Raw genomic sequence first — 22,369 nt, 5'->3', positions numbered from 1 at the left:
CTTATTCATTTATTGTTTTTACCTCCTCTTTACTCGTGTCCTTTGATCTTTTTCTCATTTTTGCCGTGTCTGTTTTTTTTTTTTTTGTGAAGCACTACTGTACCTGTTTTCCCTACACTCTAAAAATAAGTTTGGTGATACAAGTCTACCTGTCAGGGTTTCGATGACTACAGAACCAAATGTTTTGGAGGTGATGATGATAATGCTCTGATGTATCAGTTTGCCATCATGAAATGTGGTCCTGTCTCCATGATGATTAAACTTATTTGAATTTATTCTTTACAAATTTTAAATTAACAGGGTTAGAATTGGGTGAGTTGGACTTGAAATAATTTGAGGCCACACTGCCTCCCAATCACCAATTGGCACATTTTCACATGGTGCTTTTCAGATGAGCAGACATGGTCATCTCATCTGCTAATTTCACAAACCTCTGTAACCCAGTCTGTAAGCCTAGTTCAAATTGCTGTGTAATGTGATTTATTTTCTTGTTTTTCAATCTTTAGGTCAGGAGACTGACAGTGCGAGCAGTACTACAGAGTTTGCCCAGGAGAGGGCAGCCCAGCCACGTCAGAAGGATCAGAACCAGAGTCTGCTGGACAAGCTGACTCAGGAAAAACTGGACAGTAAAACCAAACCTGGCAACAGGCCCAACGACCTCTCCTCTGGTACGTTCAACGCTAGAAGGATGAGATATCCGTTTTCTTAAGCTATTTCTCAACCATTAAGTCCCATCAGATTTCACTCCGATGCGATTGTGTTTGTAAGGTATGTTCATGCTCATCACTGAACACTCACCTTTATAAATATCAGGAATACCAATTCATTTTACTTCACGATATTTTTTGTGTGTCCCATTATTATAACATTTTATCCTTTCACTTTTATTTATCTATGCTGTGACTACTCATTTAATTTGGGGTTGATGTCCTTTGTTGTCACATTAATCTGTCTTTACTCACAGCCTATGCTTGGAGAACACCCTTCCTCTCTAACAGAATTGCATGCACTGAAGCACCAGGTAAACCCCCCCCCCCGCAACCCCAGGCATCATTTGCTTGGTTGTCTCCTCTGCTAATGTCACTTGAGCATCCCCATGTACAAGCTGTTGTTAGTGTACTTTAACCCAAAGTTGAGGGGTAGGCTGAGTCAGTACAGGGTTCTCACATGTCTTACAAAACCTGGAAATTCAGTTTAGGCTGAAAATGTGGACTATTTTCTCAGTAATAAAAAACACCTGCAAAATAAAATTAATCATATGACCTGGAGATATTATTGACATCATGAGAAATTTTCAAATTTGGTTATAAAATTGTTTCTTACCTACTGAGATTTCAGATTTGCAAACATTTTTTTAGCCGAGATTGCACATTTTTAGCCATTTTTTTTTCTCTCATGGTGCATGAAGTTTATGGGTATGTTCACTGACCGGTTTAAATTTACACAGTGCATATAGAGACTGTTGATACTTCCACTGATTGTTAATATGGAATAATATGTTCCGTGAGCAACGGTTGTTATATACATCCAAGCAAAAGTAATGGAAAATGTCCTTGAAAATTCCCAGAAATTGAAAAGAGTGGGAACCCTGTCAGTTGGTTCATGGTTTGTTTGTTTTTTTGACCTCACAATTTAGGTTTGGTAAGTGTCCATCATAACCTCTCAGACTGTCATATCTTTGACCTGTAGATGCAAGCAGTGACTTCTCACTGTTTGAAGCACTGAGGGAGACCATTTATTCTGAGGTGGCCACTCTGATCTCCCAGAATGAGTCCCGACCCCACTTCCTCATTGAGCTGTTCCATGAGCTGCAGCTGCTCAATACAGACTACTTGCGCCAGCGGGCACTCTATTCCCTACAGGTGAGTAAAGACACCAGCTTCTTTGGCTAAGAAACTGGTTCCTAACTGGACATGATGTGAACGAGTGAACATCAGATTGTTTCAGTTTTTCCCAATGAAAATGTCCTCACCTGCTCCATGCTTCAGCGAACAGGCAAGCGACATGTTGCTTGTTTGAAAAATTGCTCACACTGGCTCTATGTTTGCCAAGTTTCTCACTCTTGCTCCACCTCCAACCTATTTTCCTCGGTCAAATCAACACTGACTTCTTTGACATTTCCGTTTCCCCTCCAGTCAGTCAGCAGTAACACCAGCCATTAATTTATTAAAGGAAATTAAGGAAACTAAATGACTGAGGAAATTATTAAAACTTAAGAAAATTACATTAGTTCTGAATAAATAAAATAGGCACTCATTTGTAGAGGGAGAAATCACAAAATCACAAGCAGCAGCAAAAAAAAATCTCATCCCCTCCTTGCGTTGTGACATCACTCGAGGCATATCTGGTAAATTTTTTGCACTGCATCTGCTAGTTCGCTCACTTGCTATATGTTAGGAAGAGGTGAGAGCCTTTTGAAAATGTGTCAATGTTTGACTGGTGTATGAATTCTGCTACAGATGTATTTTATCTTGGTTGTAGTCAGTAGTACATGTTGATGTTGATGGGGGAATGTTGTTGTGACAGCATTCGACCACGGTACAAAGGTTTCCCCCATAATTTCTTCCAGGACATAGTGACAAGGTACTTGGCAGAGAAGAGTGCAGCTGAGGATCAGACACCCTCACTGGGTCCAGTGGCATGGGCTGCAGGCTCCCAGTCTGAGCTTACGCCCAGTGAGAGTCTTGCCACCAGTGATGCAGTAAGAAAAACACAAAACTTCTGTCTTCATATGGCACCCTTACAACATAACCGTTGTCTTTTTCATATCTCCAACTCTCTTCTTTCTGTAGCGGTCTTCATCTGTACTTTTAATTTCTCTTTCCCGCCTCTGTTGTTATACTTTCTTCACTCTGTCCATATCTTTATAAGGATGTCACATGTTTCACTTGCTCCATCTTCACCCCTTCTGTCGTCTCTTCATTCTCTTAGTCCTTTGTTCATAACCCCCAATCCTCATTGTCTTTGAATTTTACTTGTCAGCAAGACTTCAGAAGTCTGTCGGTGAGGAATGACCCCAATCTCTAAGGCTCTCTTGCCAAGCTAGACATGTTCTTTGTTCTAGGCTGATGTCCCAGGGGTTCTGCTAATTGAAAGCAGGCCTTTTGTCTTTCTAAATAAGGCCTTTGTTCCAGAATGATGGATGAAATGTTTAAATCTCTATTTTGGGGAGAGCGGAAGGACAAGTCACCATTATTTTCATCCATTGTATTATATCTCACAAATTCCAAAGCCTTTAGAAGTTCTTCAGGGCGGGGGCGTCCGGGTAGCGTAGCGGTCTATTCCGTTGCCTACCAACACAGGGATCGCCTGTTCGAATCCCCGTGTTACCTCCAGCTTGGTCGGGCGTCCCTACAGACACAATTGGCCGTGTCTGCAGGTGGGAAGTTGGATGTGGGTATGTGTCCTGGTGGCTGCACTAGCACCTCCTCTGGTCGGTTGGGGTGCCTGTTCAGGGGGGAGGGGGAACTGGGCGGGAATGGCGTGATCCTCCCACGCGCTACGTCCCCCTGGCGAAACTCCTCACTGTCAAGTGAAAAGAAGTGGCTGGTGACTCCACATGTATCGGAGGAGGCAGATCAGCAGAGGGGGTGGAGCAGCGATCGAAACAGCTCAGAAGAGTGAAGAGTGGGGTAATTGGCTGGATACGATTGGGGAGAAAAAGAGGGGGGGGGGTCCACAAAAAAGTGCTCTTCAGGGCAGGTTATGTTGTTTTTTTGTTTTGTTTGGGTTTTTTTTTAGGAGGGGCAACTTTGAGCAATCACTTTGTTTCTTACAAACTTAAGACAGTGAATTATAACTTTGTGGTCAGGGACTGTTGAATGTGTGTGACATTGTGAGCCACTCACCAAAAAATTGCTACCTTATCTCATGAGGTCTCAGAGAAGAACTTGAAACCGAAGCAGGACTCCATGAAGAGGAGGAATGATGGAGACTCAATGGACAACGAAAGCACCATGTCAACCTCCTCTAACCTGGAACCTTTCGCTAATGATGACTTGGGTATGAATACACACAACATGGAAGCTTGTAAATATTGTAAAATTGGCAATGCTTCTTCTCATGGTGGTCTTCAGATTATGGGCTTTGCATATGGCCCTTACCCATTGCAAATTGTTCATGATTATACAACCCTAGCTTGTTTTGTTTTGTTTTTTTAAATAGTTGGATCAATTGGGGCATGCTATGGCAAACTGAGGACAGACAAATAACAGTCTTGAAACACACGTTTACACAGAAACCTGTGTAAACGTGAAGCCCTCTGAGTCTGTACCTTGATTTAGTGCTATACAAATAAATTGGCTTTGCTTTGACTGATAGAAGCCAACCCTGACTTGCCTTGTTTAACCCTGTAGTAGAATCCTGGTTACTGATAGAAATATCTATTTCAGTCCTTTCTTCTATTTCAGTCCTTTCTTCTCTCTTTTGCCTTTTTAATTTGTATTTTCTATTTCTACCTTTCTTTATTCTACTCCCCTTGCTCTCCCTCCTTTGCTGCTCTGATAGGAAACACAGTGATTCATTTAGACAAAGCTCTGGCCAGGATGAGGGAGTATGAGCGCATGAAACTTAAAGCTGAGTTTTACCACTGCAGTTCTAAAACTGCAGCTGCAGATTGCTCTGACGTCTGTAACACTGAACCCTCTTCTACTTGCACTGCCCCTTCACCAGAAGGTACCTGATCACTTAATGCTGCCTGAGTGCCTTTTGCAGAGATGAAATGAATTCATTGTTGTTCCACAACGCCTTCTAGATTTGTACAATTTACAAATAAATCCAGTTACATTTTCGTGCATGCAACTGCATATATAAATCTTCTGGATTGCATTGGATGGCCATTTTTTCTAATTCATCAAATAACTTAAGTTGTGTGTTATTTGTGTTTGACCAGGAGCAGCAGGTGCAACTGGGGATGTACGATGCCCCCAGATTGACACTCAACAGTTGGATCGACAGATCAAAGCCATCATGACTGAGGTCATCCCTTTCCTCAAGGTAGCAAAATCACCACAAATTAATGTCATCATTATGCACCATTAGGAAACATGTCAAATTCACCCTAAAATCTGATCACTGCATAAGACAATTATTCTCTTTTCATCTGGTTTGTTATTAGGAGCATATGGACGAGGTGTGTTCTTACCAGCTGCTAACATCTGTGCGGCGAATGGTCCTTACCCTGACTCAGCAGAACGATGAAAGCAAGGAATTTGTTCAATTTTTCCACAGACAGCTAGGCGGTATACTGCAGGTACTAGGCTCCTAACATACAGAGCATCTGATGAGTTTTATCATATGAAAATAAATTAAAATCAGCCCTTTTGTCATCTCATTTCAGGACTCTCTGAGTAAATTTGCAGGACGCACTCTGAAGGACTGTGGAGAGGACCTTCTAGTGGAGATCTCAGAGATCCTCTTTAATGAGCTGGCCTTTTTCAGGCTCATGCAAGACTTGGATAATAGCACCGCTGCCATGGGAGCCAAGAACAAGAAGAGGGCTGAGCAGCCCAACAACATCAAGCATAGACCAAAGGTTACTTTTTGTTTGTGTGTGTTTGCGTGTGTGTGTGTGTGTGCAGGTTCATTTAAGAATATAAGAGAAGTCATTAGAGGTAATTATATAAAAACCTAAATAACCTCTAATGCTTTTGTTTATCTCTTATTAGGAAAGTAAAATGGCTGAGGATGAGAAATCCTTTTCTCCGGCATTCTTGGATGAAGACAAGGTAAGTCCTTTTGATTCTGACCATTGAATAGCTGGTGGTACTTAGTGCTAGACAATATGGGAAATATTATAACTATAATCTTGGGGAATTTCACTTTATAGATATATCTGCTTACAAATGCAAAAACACCATATTTAAGAATCCATCTGAGGTTCATCCCAGCAAACTGTTTGGTAATGTAAAATATAATATCAAACCAAAACTAGTTTTCAAATAATATTCCCTCAAACGTTTTAGATCTAATTTTGTGAGAATTTTAGGTAGTTGTCTTTATCATTGATTTAGACAGCAAAGTTGTCTGTCATGATGTGACAGCATTTGAATTTAATCTCCGTACAATACCATTGAAAAACAGTAAATGGTAATATTAAGTTATGGTCGAGCCCTAGTGCTACTCATTACATCAATATTCAGAATTACCACCTGACTCTTATTTCAGGACCAAGATGAGACTGAGCAAAATGGTGATTCTGTACCACAGGAATCTTACCTGCAGACAGAGGTGAAGGACGGCAGGAGCAGTGAAGCCTCAGAGGAGGAAGATGGAGATGGAATACCTCTTTCTATCAGTAAGTAAATATTTTATACATATATATATTTTATACCCAGGTGGGTGCTAGACATCGGAGGTGGTTGAGGTGAGTTTACCCACCTCTCTGTGAAGCGCTTTGGGTGTCTAAATAAAGCACTGTGTGTGTATGTGTGTGTGTGTGTATATATATGTGTGTGTGTGTATACTCTCACCGGCCACTTTATTAGGCACACCTGTCCAACTGCTCGTTAACGCAAATTTCTAATTAGCCAATCACATGGCAGCAACTCAATGCATTTAGGTATGTAGACATGGTCAAGATGATCTGCTGCAGTTCAAACAGAGCATCAGAATGGGGAAGAAAGGTGATTTAAGTGACTGTTAACGTGGCATGGTTGTTGGTGCCAGACAGGCTGGTTTGAGTATTTCAGAAACTGCTGATCTACTGGGATTTTCATGCACAACCATCTCTAGGGTTTACAGAGAATAGTCCGAAAAAGAGAAAATATCCAGTGAGCGGCAGTTCTGTGGGCGTAAATGCCTTGTTGATGCCAGAGGTCAGAGGAGAATGGCCAGACTGGTTCGAGCTGACAGAAAGGCAACAGTAACTCAAATAACCACTCATTACAACCGAGGTTTGCAGAAGAGCATCTCTGAACGCACAACACGTCGAACCGTGAGGCAGATGGGCTACAGCAGCAGAAGACCACACCGGGTGCCACTCCTGTCAGCTAAGAACAGGAAACAGGCTACAATTCGCACAGGCTCTCTCTCTCTCTCTCTCTCTCTCTCTCTCTCTCTCTCTATATATATATACACAGTGCATCCGGAAAGTATTCACACCCCTTCACTTTCCCCACATTTTGTTATGTTACAGCCTTATTCCAAAATGGATTAAATTCCTTTTTTTTTCTCATCAATCTACACACAATACCCCATAATGACAAAGTGAAAAAGGTTTTGTAGAAATTTTTGCAAATTTATTAAAAATAAGAAACTGAAATATTGCAAATACATAAGTATTCACACCCTTTACTCAGTACTTGGTTGAGGCACCCTTGGCAGCGATTACAGCCTCAAGTCTTCTTGGGTATGAAGCTACAAGCTTGGCACACCTATATTTGGGGTATTTCTCCCATTCTTCTCTGCAGATCCTCTCGAGCTCTGTAAGGTTAGATGGGGAGCGTCGCTTAACAGCTATTTTCAGGTCTTTCCGGAGATGTTCAATGGGGTTAAGGTCTGGGCTCTGGCTGGGCCGCTCAAGGACATTCACAGACTTGTCCTGAAGCCACTCCTTTCGTTGTCTTGGCTGTGTGCTTAGGGTCGTTGTCGTGTTGAAAGGTAAACCTTCACCCCAGTCTTAGGTCCTGGGCGCTCTGGAGCAGGTTTTCATCAAGGATCTCTCTGTACTTTGCTCCATTCATCTTTCCCTCGATCCTGACTAGTCTCCCAGTTCCTGCCGCTGAAAAACATCCCCACAGCATGATGCTGCCACCACCATGCTTCACTGTAGGGATGGTATTAGCAAGGTGATGAGAGGTGCCTGGTTTCCTCCAGACGTGACGTTTGGCATTCAGGCCAAAGAGTTCAATCTTGGTTTCATCAGACCAGAGAATCTCGTTTCTCATGGTCTGAGAGTCCTTTAGGTGCTTTCTGGCAAACTCCAAGCGGGCTGTCATGTGTCTTTTACTGAGCAGAGGCTTCCGTCTGGCCACTCTACCATAAAGGCCTGAGTGGTGGAGTGCTGCAGAGATGGTTGTCCTTCTGGAAGGTTCTCCCATCTCCACAGAGGAACGCTGGAGCTCTGTCAGAGTGATCATCGGGTTCTTGGTCACCTCCCTGACCAAGGCCCTTCTCCCCCGATTGCTCAGTTTGGCTGGGCGGCCAGCTCTAGGAAGAGTCCTGGTGGATCCAAACTTCTTCCATTTACGAATGATGGAGACCACTGTGCTCTTCGGGACCTTCAAAGCTGTAGAAATTTTTTGTACCCTTCCCCAGATCTGTGCCTCGATACAATCCTGTCTCGGAGGTCCACAGACAATTCCTTTGACTTCATGGCTTGGTTTCTGCTCTTACATGCACTGTCAACAGTGGGACCTTATATAGACGGGTGTGTGCCTTTCCAAATCATGTCCAACCAATTGAATTTACTACAGGTGGACTCCAATCAAGATGTAGAAACATCTCAAGGATGATCAGTGGAAACAGGATGAACCTGAGCTCAATTTTGAGTGTCATAGCAAAGGGTGTGAATACTTATGTAAATGCAATATTTTATTTTAATACATTTGCAAAAATTTCTACAAAACCTTTTTCACTTTGTCATTATGGGGTATTGTGTGTAGATTGATGAGGAAAAAAAAGGAATTCAATCCATTTTGGAATAAGGCTATAACATAACAAAATGTGGGGAAAGTGAAGGGGTGTGAATACTTTCCGGATGCACTGTATATATACACTCACTGGCCACTTTATTAGGTACACCTTGCTAGTACCGGGTTGGACCCCCTTTTGCCTTCAGAACTGCCTTAATCCTTCGTGGCATAGATTCAACAAGGTACTGGAAACATTCCTCAGAGAGTTTGGTCCATATTGACATGGTAGCATCACGCAGTTGCTGCAGATTTGTCGGCTGCACATCCATGATGCGAATCTCCCGGTCCACCACATCCCAAAGGTGCTCTATTGGATTGAGATCTGGTGACTGTGGAGGCCATTTGAGTACAGTGAACTCATTGTCATGTTCAAGAAACCAGTCTGAGATGATTCGAGCTTTATGACATGGCGCGTTATCCTGCTGGAAGTAGCCATCAGAAGATGGGAACACTGTGGTCATAAAGGGATGGACATGGTCAGCAACAATACTCAGGTAGGTTGTGGCGTTGACATGATGCTCAATTGGTACTAAGGGGCCCAAAGTGTGCCAAGAAAATATCCCTCACACCATTACACCACCACCACCACTAGCCTGAACCATTGATACAATGCAGGATGGATCCATGCTTTCATGTTGTTGATGCCAAATTCTGACCCTACCATCCGAATGTCGCAGCAGAAATCGAGACTCGTCAGACCAGGCAACGTTTTTCCAATCTTCTATTGTCCAATTTTGGTGAGCCTGTGCAAATTGTAGCCTCAGTTTCCTGTTCTTAGCTGACAGGAGTGGCACCCGGTGTGGTCTTCTGCTGCTGTGGCCCATCTGCCTCAAGGTTCGACGTGTTGTGCGTTCAGAGATGCTCTTCTGCATACCTCGGTTGTAATGAGTGGTTATTTGAGGTACTGTTGCCTTTCTATCAGCTCGAACCAGTCTGGCCATTCTCCTCTGACCTCTGGCATCAACAAGGCATTTTCGCCCACAGAACTGCCGCTCACTGGATATTTTCTCTTTTTCGGACTATTCTCTGTAAACCCTAGAGATGGTTGTGCGTGAAAATCCCAGTAGATCAGCAGTTTCTGAAATACTCAGACCAGCCCGTCTGGCACCAACAACCATGCCACGTTCAAAGTCACTTAAATCACCTTTCTTCCCCATTCTGATGCTCGGTTTGAACTGCAGCAGATCGTCTTGACCATGTCTACATGCTTAAATGCATTGAGTTGCTGCCATGTGATTGGCTGATTAGAAATTTGCGTTAACGAGCAGTTGGACAGGCGTGCCTAATAAAGTGGCCGGTGAGTGTATATATACACACACACACACACACACACTTTTTTGTCTTGTAAAGCACTTTATAACTTTGCTTTGAAAAGTGCTATATGAAGTTATAAATTCCCACACTTTTAGCTCTCCAAATGGTTTTATTTTCCAGCACACATTGTGTGTTTTGTAATGTCTTTCAGGTCTTTCCAAAGCAGAGACCCAGGCCCTGACCAACTATGGCAGTGGGGAGGATGAGAATGAGGTGGAAGAAATTGAGGAATTTGAGGCTGGGCCTATAGATGTTCAGACCTCTCTTCAAGCTAGTGCTGATGGACTAGTGGATCAGCAGGTCAGCACCACAATCAAGCCCACAGAGATTTTTCTTCGATATATATAAAAAAAATGGCTAACTATTTCTTTGGGTGAATTCTTTTTTTAATACAGGGTGCATTACCCAATGAAAGACCTATGGCAAAAGCTGAACAGAAATGTTTTGAGACCAAAGATGGTAAGGGCTTCTTCTTTACTCCTAAGGGACTTCCTACCAAACGCGTGAAATGTTTGATAGAGTTGTGACAGTGTTTTTGTTTTCGGTCCCTCTCACAGACCGTTAACCTCTCCCTTTGCTTTCCTTTCTCCTCTCTTAAAACTTAGTGAAAAACAACATCTCAGAGGGTGAATCTTCCGAAGCTGTGTACTCAGCAGTGGATGAATGTGACCTGGTGGTACAAGGAGGTCCAGCGAAGGAGAGTGACGAGGGGGCAGTCGGTATCTTGGATGTCAGCACCGCAGAAGTCAGCGCCACAGTGTCTTGTGGTCAAGAAGTCTCTAAGCTTTCAACCACCACCAGTAGCCCTGACACAGACTCGCCCATTATGATAAATGTAGACGTAAGATAAAAGCTGGAACTTTTAACTTGTTCCGTCGTCATGTTAAAAAAAACTCATTGCTTTTACAGGGATCCTAAAGCATTATTATTACTTAATGTATTACACGATGGCTTACCATTTCAAAATCTGCGGCTGCACACTGCATTGATTGATAGATTTCAACTGTCCTTGAAACAGGAGATGGGCTCAGGTAACACCAGCCAGAAGTCTGATGAGGAGGACTTTGTCAAGGTGGAGGACCTGCCATTGCAGCTTACAGTGATGTGTGAGGTATGTAATGGCATTATTAAGGGGACTATGTAATCAGGGCTCTACAGTGCAAGTATTTCACTTGCATTTGCCCCTAAAACTAGATATGTGTGAACCGGAAAAATAATTTGAGTACAGTGTGTGAGTAAAGATTACAATCTACCATAATCTTTGTTCTCGCACTGCTAATCGTTCAAAAACTACAAGTCCCACATTAACAAGCTGCAATGCGCCAATCATAGTAGTTTTCTGTGATGACGGAGCCAACGACGAATGAGAAAAAGGTGAACAACACTGAAAACATATGGCTGGACCATGTATGAAACGCTAGAGGCTTTTAATATGAACAGGAAGTGGCGACACAGGGCCAACCAATGGTGTAATTTCCCCACTCATCATCAGTGACGGGCTGGGATCAAACAAGACTAGGTTAAAACCTAGTGTGCACCACATGTCCACGAGCATGCAACGCTGGCCTATATTCATGCGTATCAGAATAGCTTAAAACTTCAATGTTTCCCCTAGGTTTGTGGAAGACTTAGATGCAAATGCAATTTCATATCATTTTGGACCATTATTATTACCATATCTCTGTACAAAAAGTTGAAAAAGCTAGAGCAGATAATAAATAACACCCAAAAAGCCTAAAGACAAAACATGCTAAAGAAGTCCACTGGGGATCAAGAACAACCATTAGATTTGGGGAAAAGTCATTTATTTGTTTTGACGCTCTCCATGTTGATTTCACATTCATTCAGCTTAGGTGGTGCCCAAAACGGCTTGGGTGCTGTGCCTAAGCTTTATAATGTTAGTGGAAAACTAGCTGACGTTACTTAGCAGCCAAAAAAACATACTGTTAGTCTTTATTGCTCAGCTTCCAGACCATAGTCGGAAGCACAGGGGATATGTTTTCTAGGGCTAACCCCCTTCACTTTTCTAGCAGTTGGGGAAACAAACAGATGAGATTTTCTTGGTCTTGAAATGCTGCAGCATTTATTAACTGACACACTGTAGCCTATACTGTACATTATTACAGATTGATAACTTACTGCTAGCAATTTTTTAAAGCTTTAAATTTACAGTCAAAATACACCAGTCAGTAGCTTGCTTATACATTTGGCTGCTGTTAAGGCGTTTGTGTGCAGCGGTTTTTGATCGTGTTGATCACTTTGTTTCGAGCTATATTTTAGTCATGCCTGGTACTGTGGAAGTAGGCAACAGCTATTATTGAAAGTTTTAGGCAATTGTTGGAAAAATGTAATCCAGACTGACAGTCATTTGAAATGATCACTACAGTGTACGTGAATCATTTTGGTTTTTTGATAAGGCACGTTTATTTATTTATTATTATTTCTGCTCTTTTTGAACTTTACACTAATGAGCCAAAACATTATGACCACCTGCCTGATCAGCTATTGGTCCTCTGTGTGCCACCAAAATGGCGCTGCCCTGCCAAGACATAGACTCTACAAGATTGCTGAAGGTGTCCCGTGGTATCTGGCACCAAAACATTAGCAGTAGATCCTTCCAAGTCCTGTAAGTTACAAGGTGGAGTCGCCATGGACATGTCGATCCAGCACATCCCACAGATGCTCAATCGGATTGAGATCTGGAGAATTTGGAGGTCAGGGCCACACCTTGAACACTTGATGTTTTTCAAACCATTCCCAAACAATGTGTGCAGTGTGGTAAGGCCTACTATCCTGCTGAAGAGGCCACTGCCACCAGGGAATACCCATGAAGGGGTGTACCTGATCTGCAACAATGTTTAGGTAGTTGGCACTGGTCAAATTGATATCCACACGAATGGCCAGACCCAGGGTTTCCCAACAGAACATTGCCCAGAGGATCACACTCCCTCCATCAGCTTATCGTTTTCCCACAGTGCATTCTGGTGCCATCACTTCCCCAGGTAAACAATGCACGTGTACACAGCCATCCACGTGATCTAAAAGAAAACGGGACTGATCGGCCCAGGCGACTTTCTTCCACTGCTCCAAGGTCCAGTTCCGAGGATTGTGTCTCCATTGTAGGCGCTTTTGACATTGGACAGGGGTCATCATGGGCACTCCAACCGGTCTGCGGTTACGCAGCCCCATATACAGCAGGGTGCAGTGCACTGTGTGTTGTGACACATTCCTCCCGTAACCATCAAACGTTTCTGTGACTTGTGCAACAATAGACCTTCTGTTGGTTCGGACTAGACAGGATATAGTTTCGTTGCCCTCGCACATCAGTGAGCCTTGGGTGCCCAACACCCTTTTGCTGGTTTGTCCCTCTTTTGACCACTGTTGGTAGGTACTCGCCACTGCTGCCCGGGGAGCACCCCACAAGCTTTGCCGTTTCAGAGTCTCTGCCCCAGTTGTCTAGCCATAACAATTTGGCCCTTTTGTCGAAGTCTCTCATGTCTTTACTCCTGCATCCAACACATTGACTACGGCACCTGATTGTTCACTTACCATCAAATCTACCCAGACCTTGACATGTGCCCTTGTTTGGAGATGATCAATGTTATTCGGTTCACCTGTGAGTGGTCATAATGTTTTGGATCATCAGTGTATTACTAAGGGCAAAACATCTTTACTTACAAATTTCCATACTTGCTTGTCTGAAAATCAGTAATTAATAATTCCATACTTTTCCCAGATCTGCACAAGCACGTTGGAAAATGTATCTAATGTTAAACTATGTTATCAAATAAGGAGGAGCTTCAGAAGAGGATAGTGGAGGAGCAGCAGAACAACAACCTGTCTGCAGAGATCCTCAATGGGAACACCGAGTCACTCGCAGGGCTGGTGGGAAACGCACAGGCACTTAAAGAACCAGGTATGGAGATCATGCCTATCTAGTTGTACAATTAAAATCACTCTCCATTTGCTCAAGTACCCCGAGAAATACTCTTTTTGTTTTTCAGAAACTGTTGGTGCACAGAGTGCATAAAGAATTGTACCGGTGTGTGGATAACCAGTAGTTGTTGCAACACTAAACTCGAATCCCAAACCTGGTCTTGAAGAATGGTTTAGTTTTCATCTCCTAAGCATACCGAGGAGCAGTGGGTTGTTCGTCACAGGTTGGTGGTGACAAACACAAGATTTAAAGCTGAATCTGTAAACATCACTTCATTTTTATTTTTGAACGAATTATTTGTAGCCAATTTGGGAGGGGGATATGTCTATGCTGCTGAGTATTGGCAAAGTTGTAAGCTTCTGTTTAAGTCTTCAGATCTGAAGTAACACTTTTTTCCAGTTTTGAGTTCTGTTTGAATGTTTGAGTTCTGTTCAAAATGATTTTAAGTGTTCTTTCTTGGCCTGGCCTTATTATACAGTTCTGTATTCTCTCCACTTGACCCATTAGAACAGCCATGCAACTTTTGACTGGCTGCTGTTACTCATTTCTCTTGCTTTTACCTTTTCCTAATCCATCATCTTTATATACACTTGCTTTGTTGATCGGTTAGTCTCCAGTGATTTCCATGTAATTAATGTTGACAACTGTATGAAGTTTTAAATAATAAAAATGGAACTTTTGAAACTACCAGTATTTATTGAACAAGTTTATCAGCTATTTTATGAAGTTACTGATATTGAATAGTCACAAAATTATTTCCCAAAATTTGTACCCACAGTGCAACATGCTATACCTTTAACCCGGGTACTATAGAGCCTGGGAGCGCTACAACAATTAACCTCCTTTAAAAGGTATGCCATTTTGTACAAATTAGGTATCAGAAATACAAATCGTTTAAGAATGTTTGACAAAATCATTTGTAAAACTGAAAAGTGGTCAGTCATGAATTTGTTAGTAGCTTGACTTTAGTGCCAAAAAAACTTACAAACTGAAAACCACTAGATTCTCTGCTGAACTCTCTATAATAACACAATCAAAACGCATGGCACATAATTAATAACCAAACAAAACACCAGAGTGATTATTTCCCGTCATTTGTGACTACACCAGAAAGTCAACATTATCTGCATTGTCTGGAAAACATTCTCTTAAAGCTACCTCATGTGACGTACTCTTGATTCAAATGATCAGTTGCTGTGCAAATACTTGGAATTAGGTTCACACTTTGTCCTGAGTTCAGCCGAGCTCATCACCTTCAGCCACCATGTGCAAATAGTCGTGTGAAGAACTGATCTAGGTCCAGTTCTCAGGTTTACCAAGGCATGCAGGGGTTGGGGCAGTCACGGATGTATGATTCGAGTCTGCCCTTGGACACCTCCATCAGTGTTGTGTATGTAGTCAACTACAAAAAAAAGCACAACAAGAAAGAGCAATTTTTGAACGAGTAAACCAGTTAAACTGTTATTGCCAACCACAAATATCAAAAGCTCACCTTGTTCAAGACTGGTTTGGTTGAGAGCATATCATATATCGTCTTCGGTGTGATGTTCTAGAAAAAGAAAAGCAGTTTTGATTAAAGAGGAATAGAACTTGTTATTGTAACTTAATCACATCTTAAAAAGATTTGGCTGAACATCTAATCTTTTTGTTAGTAACAGAAAAGGGAGGATGGCGTCAGACCTTTTGTGTGGTCTGGTTCATACACTTCATGGCAGGGGTCCTACGGTTGTCTAGGAAAAAAGGCTCTTTCCAGTGGTCGTAGTTAGTCTCCAGGACATACCAGCGGCCAAGCTTCAGGTCAATCCTGGGAAGAAAATAAAACAAACTTGCGTAGTACCATGCCACACGGGGCAAAGATTTCATTAGTTAAATTAGAAAGTAAAATTGGATGCATCATGAGACAAGCACACAAGGTGCAACCGGATCCCTTTTTAAGTCACAGGCAACCCAACATCACTAAAATACACTGAAAACTACTGCATATAGTAACTACCCTGTCACTGTTGTCCTGGAATAAGTAAATGTATAGACTATTAGGTTGTCTTACACAACATGCATCATGCTTACTTCATGTCATAACACTGACCACTTTAGTATTACCAGCCTAAAAAGGCAAGCCTTTTTTTTCTCTTTTAAACGGCCAGAGAAAACCACCACCCTCAGGCTTCCCAATACACCGAAGAGTGCACCAAACACTGGATATTAATTTTTGAAATAGACATTTGGTGAATATCCCAAGTTGATTTATCTGTTAAGATTGAATTCAGTCAGTGAAAACGAAAAAGGGACAAGAAAGGGTAAAGAATGTTTTTTTTGAAGGCCAGTAGAAGCTAAACCTTCATCTTTACTGGTGTGGTTGTTGCATAACCAACAGGACAGCTACTTGAAAAGGCTCCTGTCTGAACAGGTTGTTTTTCCATTCAAAAGCATCATTTCAAGCTCAAGACATTGCTTGAATATTTTCCATCACCGATACCCATTTTCCACAATAGAATGAATACTTGACTTACAATTTAGTCAGAGGAAAAATTACTGCAACTACAGGCCGACCTGTGGGGGCCACAGACTTGTTTGCAAAACGCAACATTTTTTTCTCAAACATATATGATTTTGAGTTAATGGCATTTTATTTTTTCCCATGTTCATTAGATCAACTGTGACAGCCTATGCATCGACTTAAACACTGTTTATTTTTTGAGCAACTGACAAAGGAAAAAAAGAAAAGCTCCCAAGTAGAACGGAGGTAAGACAGCCTACATAAAAAGGCAAGTCAAGATTTCCCCGCCTTCAGACGGGGTATGTTTGTTCAAGCACGTTTAGCTTGCGTGTGTCAAGAAGTACAGTGCTGCTGTAAAGGACAGGGCAATATAATTGCCTTTCAGTGGTACTGTAAGGGGTAACATTTGAATAGCCATATTGTGATACATAATTTCAGTAACGAGAATTTTACCTAAAAATTCACAAAATTAGATCTAAAATATCTGAGGGAGATTTGTTTGAGTGACTTCACATTGGCTTGAAACCTTAAGACACTGGAAGATTGGAAAACGTTGCCTGATGAATCCCAATTATTTTTGCTGAAAGGAGGACCCGGGATCAGAGACAACTATCAATCCGTGCATCCTAACAAGCTGTGTGAACATTGGAGGCTGGGGGGGGATAATGTTGGGTGTATTGTCATGGCAAATTCAAATGCCACATGATATCTGATCACTGCCCATTAGGTGCATATTTTATTGCTTCAGTTCATCCATAACTGAATGAAATTAATGCCACCAAAAGACAAAGACTGACCAGGCATTTTTACTCTTAATATAAAAATGAAATATTGCTAGTGAATGACTTTAAATAATGCTTTTCTAGTCCTGGGACACCAAGTGCCTTGCTTTGAAATGACAGCATCACATTACAGCATGGGTGGCTCCAAAGGGAATCGATCCTCTAACCCTAGCAGTATTAGTGCCATTCTCAAGCCATATGCTGCCATAATGGCTGGCGCCCTACCAACTGAGGTGAAACTGGTTCTCAAAATTTGATCCACAACCAACCAAATCAATATAACTGAAGGAAACGCTGCCATTGGCATTGGGCATGAGCCACGTGGAAGTCTTTCAACACCTTGTTTAGTCTGTGACCCGTCAAACTCAGTTGGTTGGCAAGGGGGTGTAATGCACTGAGGAGGTGTTAAGATTTTGTTTACTCAGCACTGGTTCACATTCACAGCTCCAAGTAAGCAGCCCCACTATAAAAACTACTTACTCCAAAATGTCAAGACTGACCAATCTGGACCTGGTAATAATACAGCCCTGGCCTGTCTGGTTCCCTCCTAGGATGAAGTAAGCTGGGGCAAGCAACTTCTTCTGGGCCAGATGATTTTTGGCTTCCTCATAGCTAGAAAAAGGGACAAACCTTTAGTATAATTACATTATTTGTGCCCTCATAACAGTCATCTCATCTTATTTCTTATCCTAATTTACTTATTACTTATGAGCCATTACGTTATGTTGACACCATGTTTTGTTTTGAAAATATTACTCTTAAACTCAATGACAGCGACAATATTGTATAATTATATAACAACATACACTACAAGGATATAACAAGTATCATGTACATTAATTAATACATAACCTGGTAGCGTTCTCCAGGACGGAGCGAGTGAGGAAGCTCATCCACATCCCATCTCGCGTTCCCAAAATCCACTCCAGGATTCCTGCAGGAGCATCAGGATGATAGGAGTCATGAAACACAACACTCTGGGTAAATACCCCTAAAATACGTGTCAGACGAGACCAGCCAGAAACTCACCAATGTAGCCTCCATCAAGGCTGAAGCGTTCATTCATGGTCAGAGTGAATGTGTGCTAGGAGGCAAATGGGTAGAAACAAATTTAAAAAAAATAATGTCGACTGAAACTGGCAATAAAACATACAGGAAATAAGACATTAACTTTTCTATCATTAGTTAAAACCAGTGTTGGCTGTACATAATTTTCAGCAAATCCTATTGATAAGTCTTACAGGCTTGATGCCAGTCAGCATGCCAACATATCCAGCAAAATTGGTGGCCTTGAAGACAGTCTTGTTATTTCTCCGGAAGTCGACGTTGACCACGAGAGGCTTGAGCTTTTCAGAGATGATCCACGACCTGTTCTTTATGTCCCACCTAGCAGACGGAGGAAAAAAATATAACTGCCGCCGTCTTAAATGGCTTGGACCCATTCTACATTCAACTTCTTGCATGTAGGTCTGGGTAATGATTGTTGACCCAAGATAACAGCTCATTCAAAATAAAGATGAGATTACCCCAAAAACAATCCAAAATCCATATTTCTGCCATGGATAAGATTACCTGCAAGAGTACAAAGAGACTGTCACGCTTGCACAACAAAATCTGTCTGAATGCAAAACAAGACTGACAAATTCAAACCACAGCCTGGTTGCCTACCATTTGGGTCTTCGGCTATGACCGAGGTGCACACTGTGAACACCTCATAGAAAATGTTGAACAAGACAACCTCGCCTGGATTACAAAAAGATTTCAGAAAAAGATTTAACAGGTCAACGTCCAACATTAGAGTTTCAGGACTTGTCAGAGAAGGATGGCTTATGAAAAAAAGAAGAAGCATGTTCTTACCAAGAGGCACGTCTGAGGCCTTAGCAATTCCTTTTATTTCATCACTGAAAGGGTATGGGAGAGTGTCCACCATCATGGGCTGCAGCAGAGACGCATTATTAACCAGGAATCAAATTACATACTTCATTCATTACAAATGTGGAAGGAAATGCACAGAATTAAATAGAGAGTGACTCACCAAAGTCACGTCAACCATCTCTATTAGCTTCCCACTTGGAACAAAGGCATTGGCGAGGTCTTTGATGGCCTGGATCATGTTGACGAGCTAAAGAAACTTGATGTTTAGAAATATATATATACCAGTGTTTCTCAACCCTGTCCTCAAGGACCCCCTATCCTGCATATTTTCTTTGCAACCCTGAATAGGTACCTGTTTGTAGTTATTCAACCAATCAGCAATGAATTTTGTCAGATGTTGCACACCTTGCATAATTAAGTGCTGCGAGATGATTGGTCGAGTAAGTACAAGCAGGGCTACCTATGCAGGGTTACAATGAAAATCTGCATGATAGGGGTTCCTTGAGGACTGGGTTGAGAAACACTGATGTATACACATATATTGCAAAACTTGGATTATAGGCTAGTTTAAATCGTTACGCAGCAATCTCACGTCTGCTTTTTTGTCTGTAATGAGAGCCGTCCATCTCCTGTAGGGGGGCAAGTCGAGGTCTATCGTGTACCACGTGACGTCCCCTTTGAACCTGACCAGAAAGACAGGCTGTCAGATGACAAAGGAGCACAACTGGACACCCGCCCGGCTTAAGCAGTACACCCACATCGTAGCTGTGAGCAGTTTGCTGTGTCACCGTTGCACTTTAAAGGGGCGACCTCTACGAGAACACCCCGCCCCGGTTAATCAGAGTACACACACACACACACACAAAACAAGTATAAGTCATGCAAGATGGAAGCCAAGGCGTGATGGGGTCGCCACATCGTACTTACGTTGGCCCTTTGGGGGGGTACATGTCCGCGCGACAGTCCTCGGTGTACTGCGAATTCAAGTCAAAACAGCGGTTACGTTTCGTATGGTTTCGGAGTTGTTGTTGTCGTCCCCCCCCCCCCCCCCATATTAAACACGTTAAATCAGACAACACTGCTTGGCAACTTTAACACCGACTTGAGCAGAAGGGGCGGATTAGGACTAAAGGTTTGAATGAGCAGCAGAAATGAGAAGCGGCACATTACGCCAAACTTTCCCCTCATCAAAGCGCCGGAAGGGCGCCGAGGCTCTCGCGCTGCCCAGCTTGACCGACACGTAACGCCGACAGCCGCGTCAAGGGGGGAGGGGGGGCGGCTATTGGACTAAATAGGTAAGTAAAGTATAAAACCTGCTTACCGGCGGTATAAACTGCGTCGAAGCGACCGAAACGAACCCCATTACGAGCAGGCACACGAACCGCCCCATGTCTGGCGGCCAGCGGGGGGAGCCGGGGAGCTGTGTGGACGCGGGGGGCTCCGCTGCCGGGCTTTTGTATTTGGAAATACGGAAGTCAACGTTGTCCCGTGATGGACCCGCATCCGGGCCAGGGGGGTGGAGGGGGGAGAGCAGGGCAAGTCTCCAGTTAACATCAGCCCTCTGCTGCCCCGCATTTTAACGGGGCACGGGTACGTTTTTCTACCGACGTGTTTCAACTTGCGGCCGTAGCGCTCTGTATACGAAGGGGGCAAAAGAAAGGCCAAACGTTTCGTGGTACATTCTCCAACACCCCCCCGTAACGAACCTTGGAGACGCAATGGTCCGCCCCGGTCAGCTGACGAGGAAGTGAAATTAGCTGCGCGTGAACGCCAATCAGGCGGCCGATACTGGCTCGTGTCCTGTAGGTCAGTGGTTCTCAACCGGGGGTCCGCGGACCCCTAGTGGTCCGTGGTGTAATTGCAAGGGGTCCGTGAAAATAAAATACCTTTAAAAAAAGATAATATGACATTTATAGAAATAGGATTATTTTACTCAAATGTGACTGAGACCTTTATCTACCTAAACTATAAAGGGTAACAGGACTTTTTTCTCTAATTACATGTTTCACAAGTGTGATTTATTGTATTTTAATAAGAGATCTCGCTCCCGTTTGCATTGTTAAAAGTTACTGCATCAAAATTCTGCTGTTACATATATCTGAAAGTTACTGAATACATATTCTGTTTTGTTACATATATCTGAAAGTTACTGAATACATATTCTGTTTTGTTACATATATCTGAAAGTTACTGAATACATATTCTGTTTTGTTACATATATCTGAAAGTTACTGCATAAGAATTCTGTTTTGTTAACTATATCTAAGTTACAAATGAAAGCTCTTATTTTTGCCCCAAAGAGTGAATAAATGCTATAATGCAATTTAAAATGCAGTTTCTACTGTTTCTATCAAATTGCAACCCCCCTCCTCCAAGATCAGGTGGAGGGGTCCTCAGGGTAGATCAAAAATACGCAGGGGGTCCAGGACCCCAAAAAGGTTGAGAACCACTGCTGTAGGTGACGCTCTCCGAACGCGGTTTGTTTGCTGAAATATACATAAATGTAAATCCTCCGACAGAAAGCTTGAACTCTTTGCACTTAAAAAAGAAGTTGAACAATATATAAGGACGATCTCTACTTCAAAAACACAAAGGCTTTAAAAACTATCGACATTTGCACATCTCTGAATCTGTTTGCATAGAATATGATCTCGCCTTTATTTATTTTGTTATTTTTATTTATTTTTTATAATTTGCTTTTCTCTTTTGTGTCTTTATTGTTTTTTTATCTTCAATCTGTTGTTTTTGTGGTGTCTCGTGTGTCTCTATTTTGCTGTTTGAATGTATTTGAAGTATCAATAAAGTAAGAGAAAAAAAAAGGTTTGTTTGCTAAATTTCACATTCACAAATCCAAGGTGATGGCCTCCAAGCCCCGTATTCGCTTATTTTATACATTGATCTGATGTGCTTTTTCAAGTCCCTTACCAAAATAACTTATAACAAAAAGGCAGTGAAAACATCTCAAACTTATGTAAAAAAAATATTAAACACATTAGATTAATGAACTGCTTAATTTTGCATTGCTTTTTTTCTTCTTCTGTAAGACTCCCAACATAGTGGCTCTTATTTTCATCTGACCATCGACCTCATAAGTTTCTTTTTGTGTTAACCTTTCCTTGTTTATTATTTGATTCCTTTTATTTTCTCTTTTTTGCATTGTATTATATTTAGACTATAATTATTACTTTTTTATGTTTTGACTCTCCCCTGTATTGAAACTGACATTGTATTGTTGCAATGTAAAAAAAAAACCCAAAACAAATGTACATGATTAAAAAATGAATAAAACATGGGGGGAAAAACTGGACTGACGTTTAACCCACCCACGTGT

At 42.1% G+C, this 22,369-nt stretch overlaps 2 protein-coding genes across 8 annotated transcripts in view; one reads left to right on the top strand and one right to left on the bottom strand.

The window, feature by feature from the left end:
• pcm1 (pericentriolar material 1) overlaps positions 1-14,088 on the top strand; it is a 44,920-nt gene extending 30,832 nt beyond the window's left edge. For 4 of the 7 annotated variants that reach the window (XM_056281053.1, XM_056281048.1, XM_056281052.1 and 1 more), the window contains 17 exons: positions 507-668; positions 965-1,021; positions 1,690-1,862; positions 2,570-2,701; positions 3,876-4,002; positions 4,507-4,674; positions 4,892-4,995; positions 5,117-5,251; positions 5,339-5,533; positions 5,667-5,726; positions 6,166-6,295; positions 10,099-10,247; positions 10,343-10,406; positions 10,553-10,788; positions 10,966-11,058; positions 13,740-13,863; positions 13,952-14,088. In XM_056281053.1, the coding sequence (XP_056137028.1) occupies positions 507-668; positions 965-1,021; positions 1,690-1,862; positions 2,570-2,701; positions 3,876-4,002; positions 4,507-4,674; positions 4,892-4,995; positions 5,117-5,251; positions 5,339-5,533; positions 5,667-5,726; positions 6,166-6,295; positions 10,099-10,247; positions 10,343-10,406; positions 10,553-10,788; positions 10,966-11,058; positions 13,740-13,863; positions 13,952-13,977 (2,135 nt within the window). In that variant the 3' untranslated portion in view covers positions 13,978-14,088. The remainder of the gene's footprint in view (positions 1-506; positions 669-964; positions 1,022-1,689; positions 1,863-2,569; positions 2,702-3,875; positions 4,003-4,506; positions 4,675-4,891; positions 4,996-5,116; positions 5,252-5,338; positions 5,534-5,666; positions 5,727-6,165; positions 6,296-10,098; positions 10,248-10,342; positions 10,407-10,552; positions 10,789-10,965; positions 11,059-13,739; positions 13,864-13,951) is intronic. The other 3 variants (XM_056281050.1, XM_056281051.1, XM_056281054.1) reach the window with 3 other exon arrangements.
• Positions 14,008-20,607, bottom strand: asah1b (N-acylsphingosine amidohydrolase (acid ceramidase) 1b). The gene is made up of 14 exons (XM_056281055.1): positions 20,360-20,607; positions 19,966-20,012; positions 19,631-19,721; positions 19,199-19,285; positions 19,021-19,099; positions 18,832-18,906; positions 18,690-18,735; positions 18,405-18,549; positions 18,193-18,247; positions 18,016-18,097; positions 17,644-17,775; positions 15,565-15,688; positions 15,377-15,433; positions 14,008-15,286 (listed from the first exon to the last, which is right to left on the bottom strand). The coding sequence occupies exons 1-14, from the start codon at positions 20,426-20,428 to the stop codon at positions 15,197-15,199; spliced, it is 1,179 nt and encodes a 392-aa protein (XP_056137030.1). The 5' UTR covers positions 20,429-20,607; the 3' UTR covers positions 14,008-15,196.
• Positions 20,608-22,369: the final 1,762 nt, after the last annotated feature.

Source organism: Lampris incognitus, chromosome 5, assembly GCF_029633865.1.
Source record: "Lampris incognitus isolate fLamInc1 chromosome 5, fLamInc1.hap2, whole genome shotgun sequence".
Classification (NCBI taxonomy): Eukaryota; Metazoa; Chordata; class Actinopteri; order Lampriformes; family Lampridae; genus Lampris; species Lampris incognitus.
Note: the sequence above shows the minus strand (reverse complement) of the source record. Positions and strands in the feature narration are given on the sequence as shown.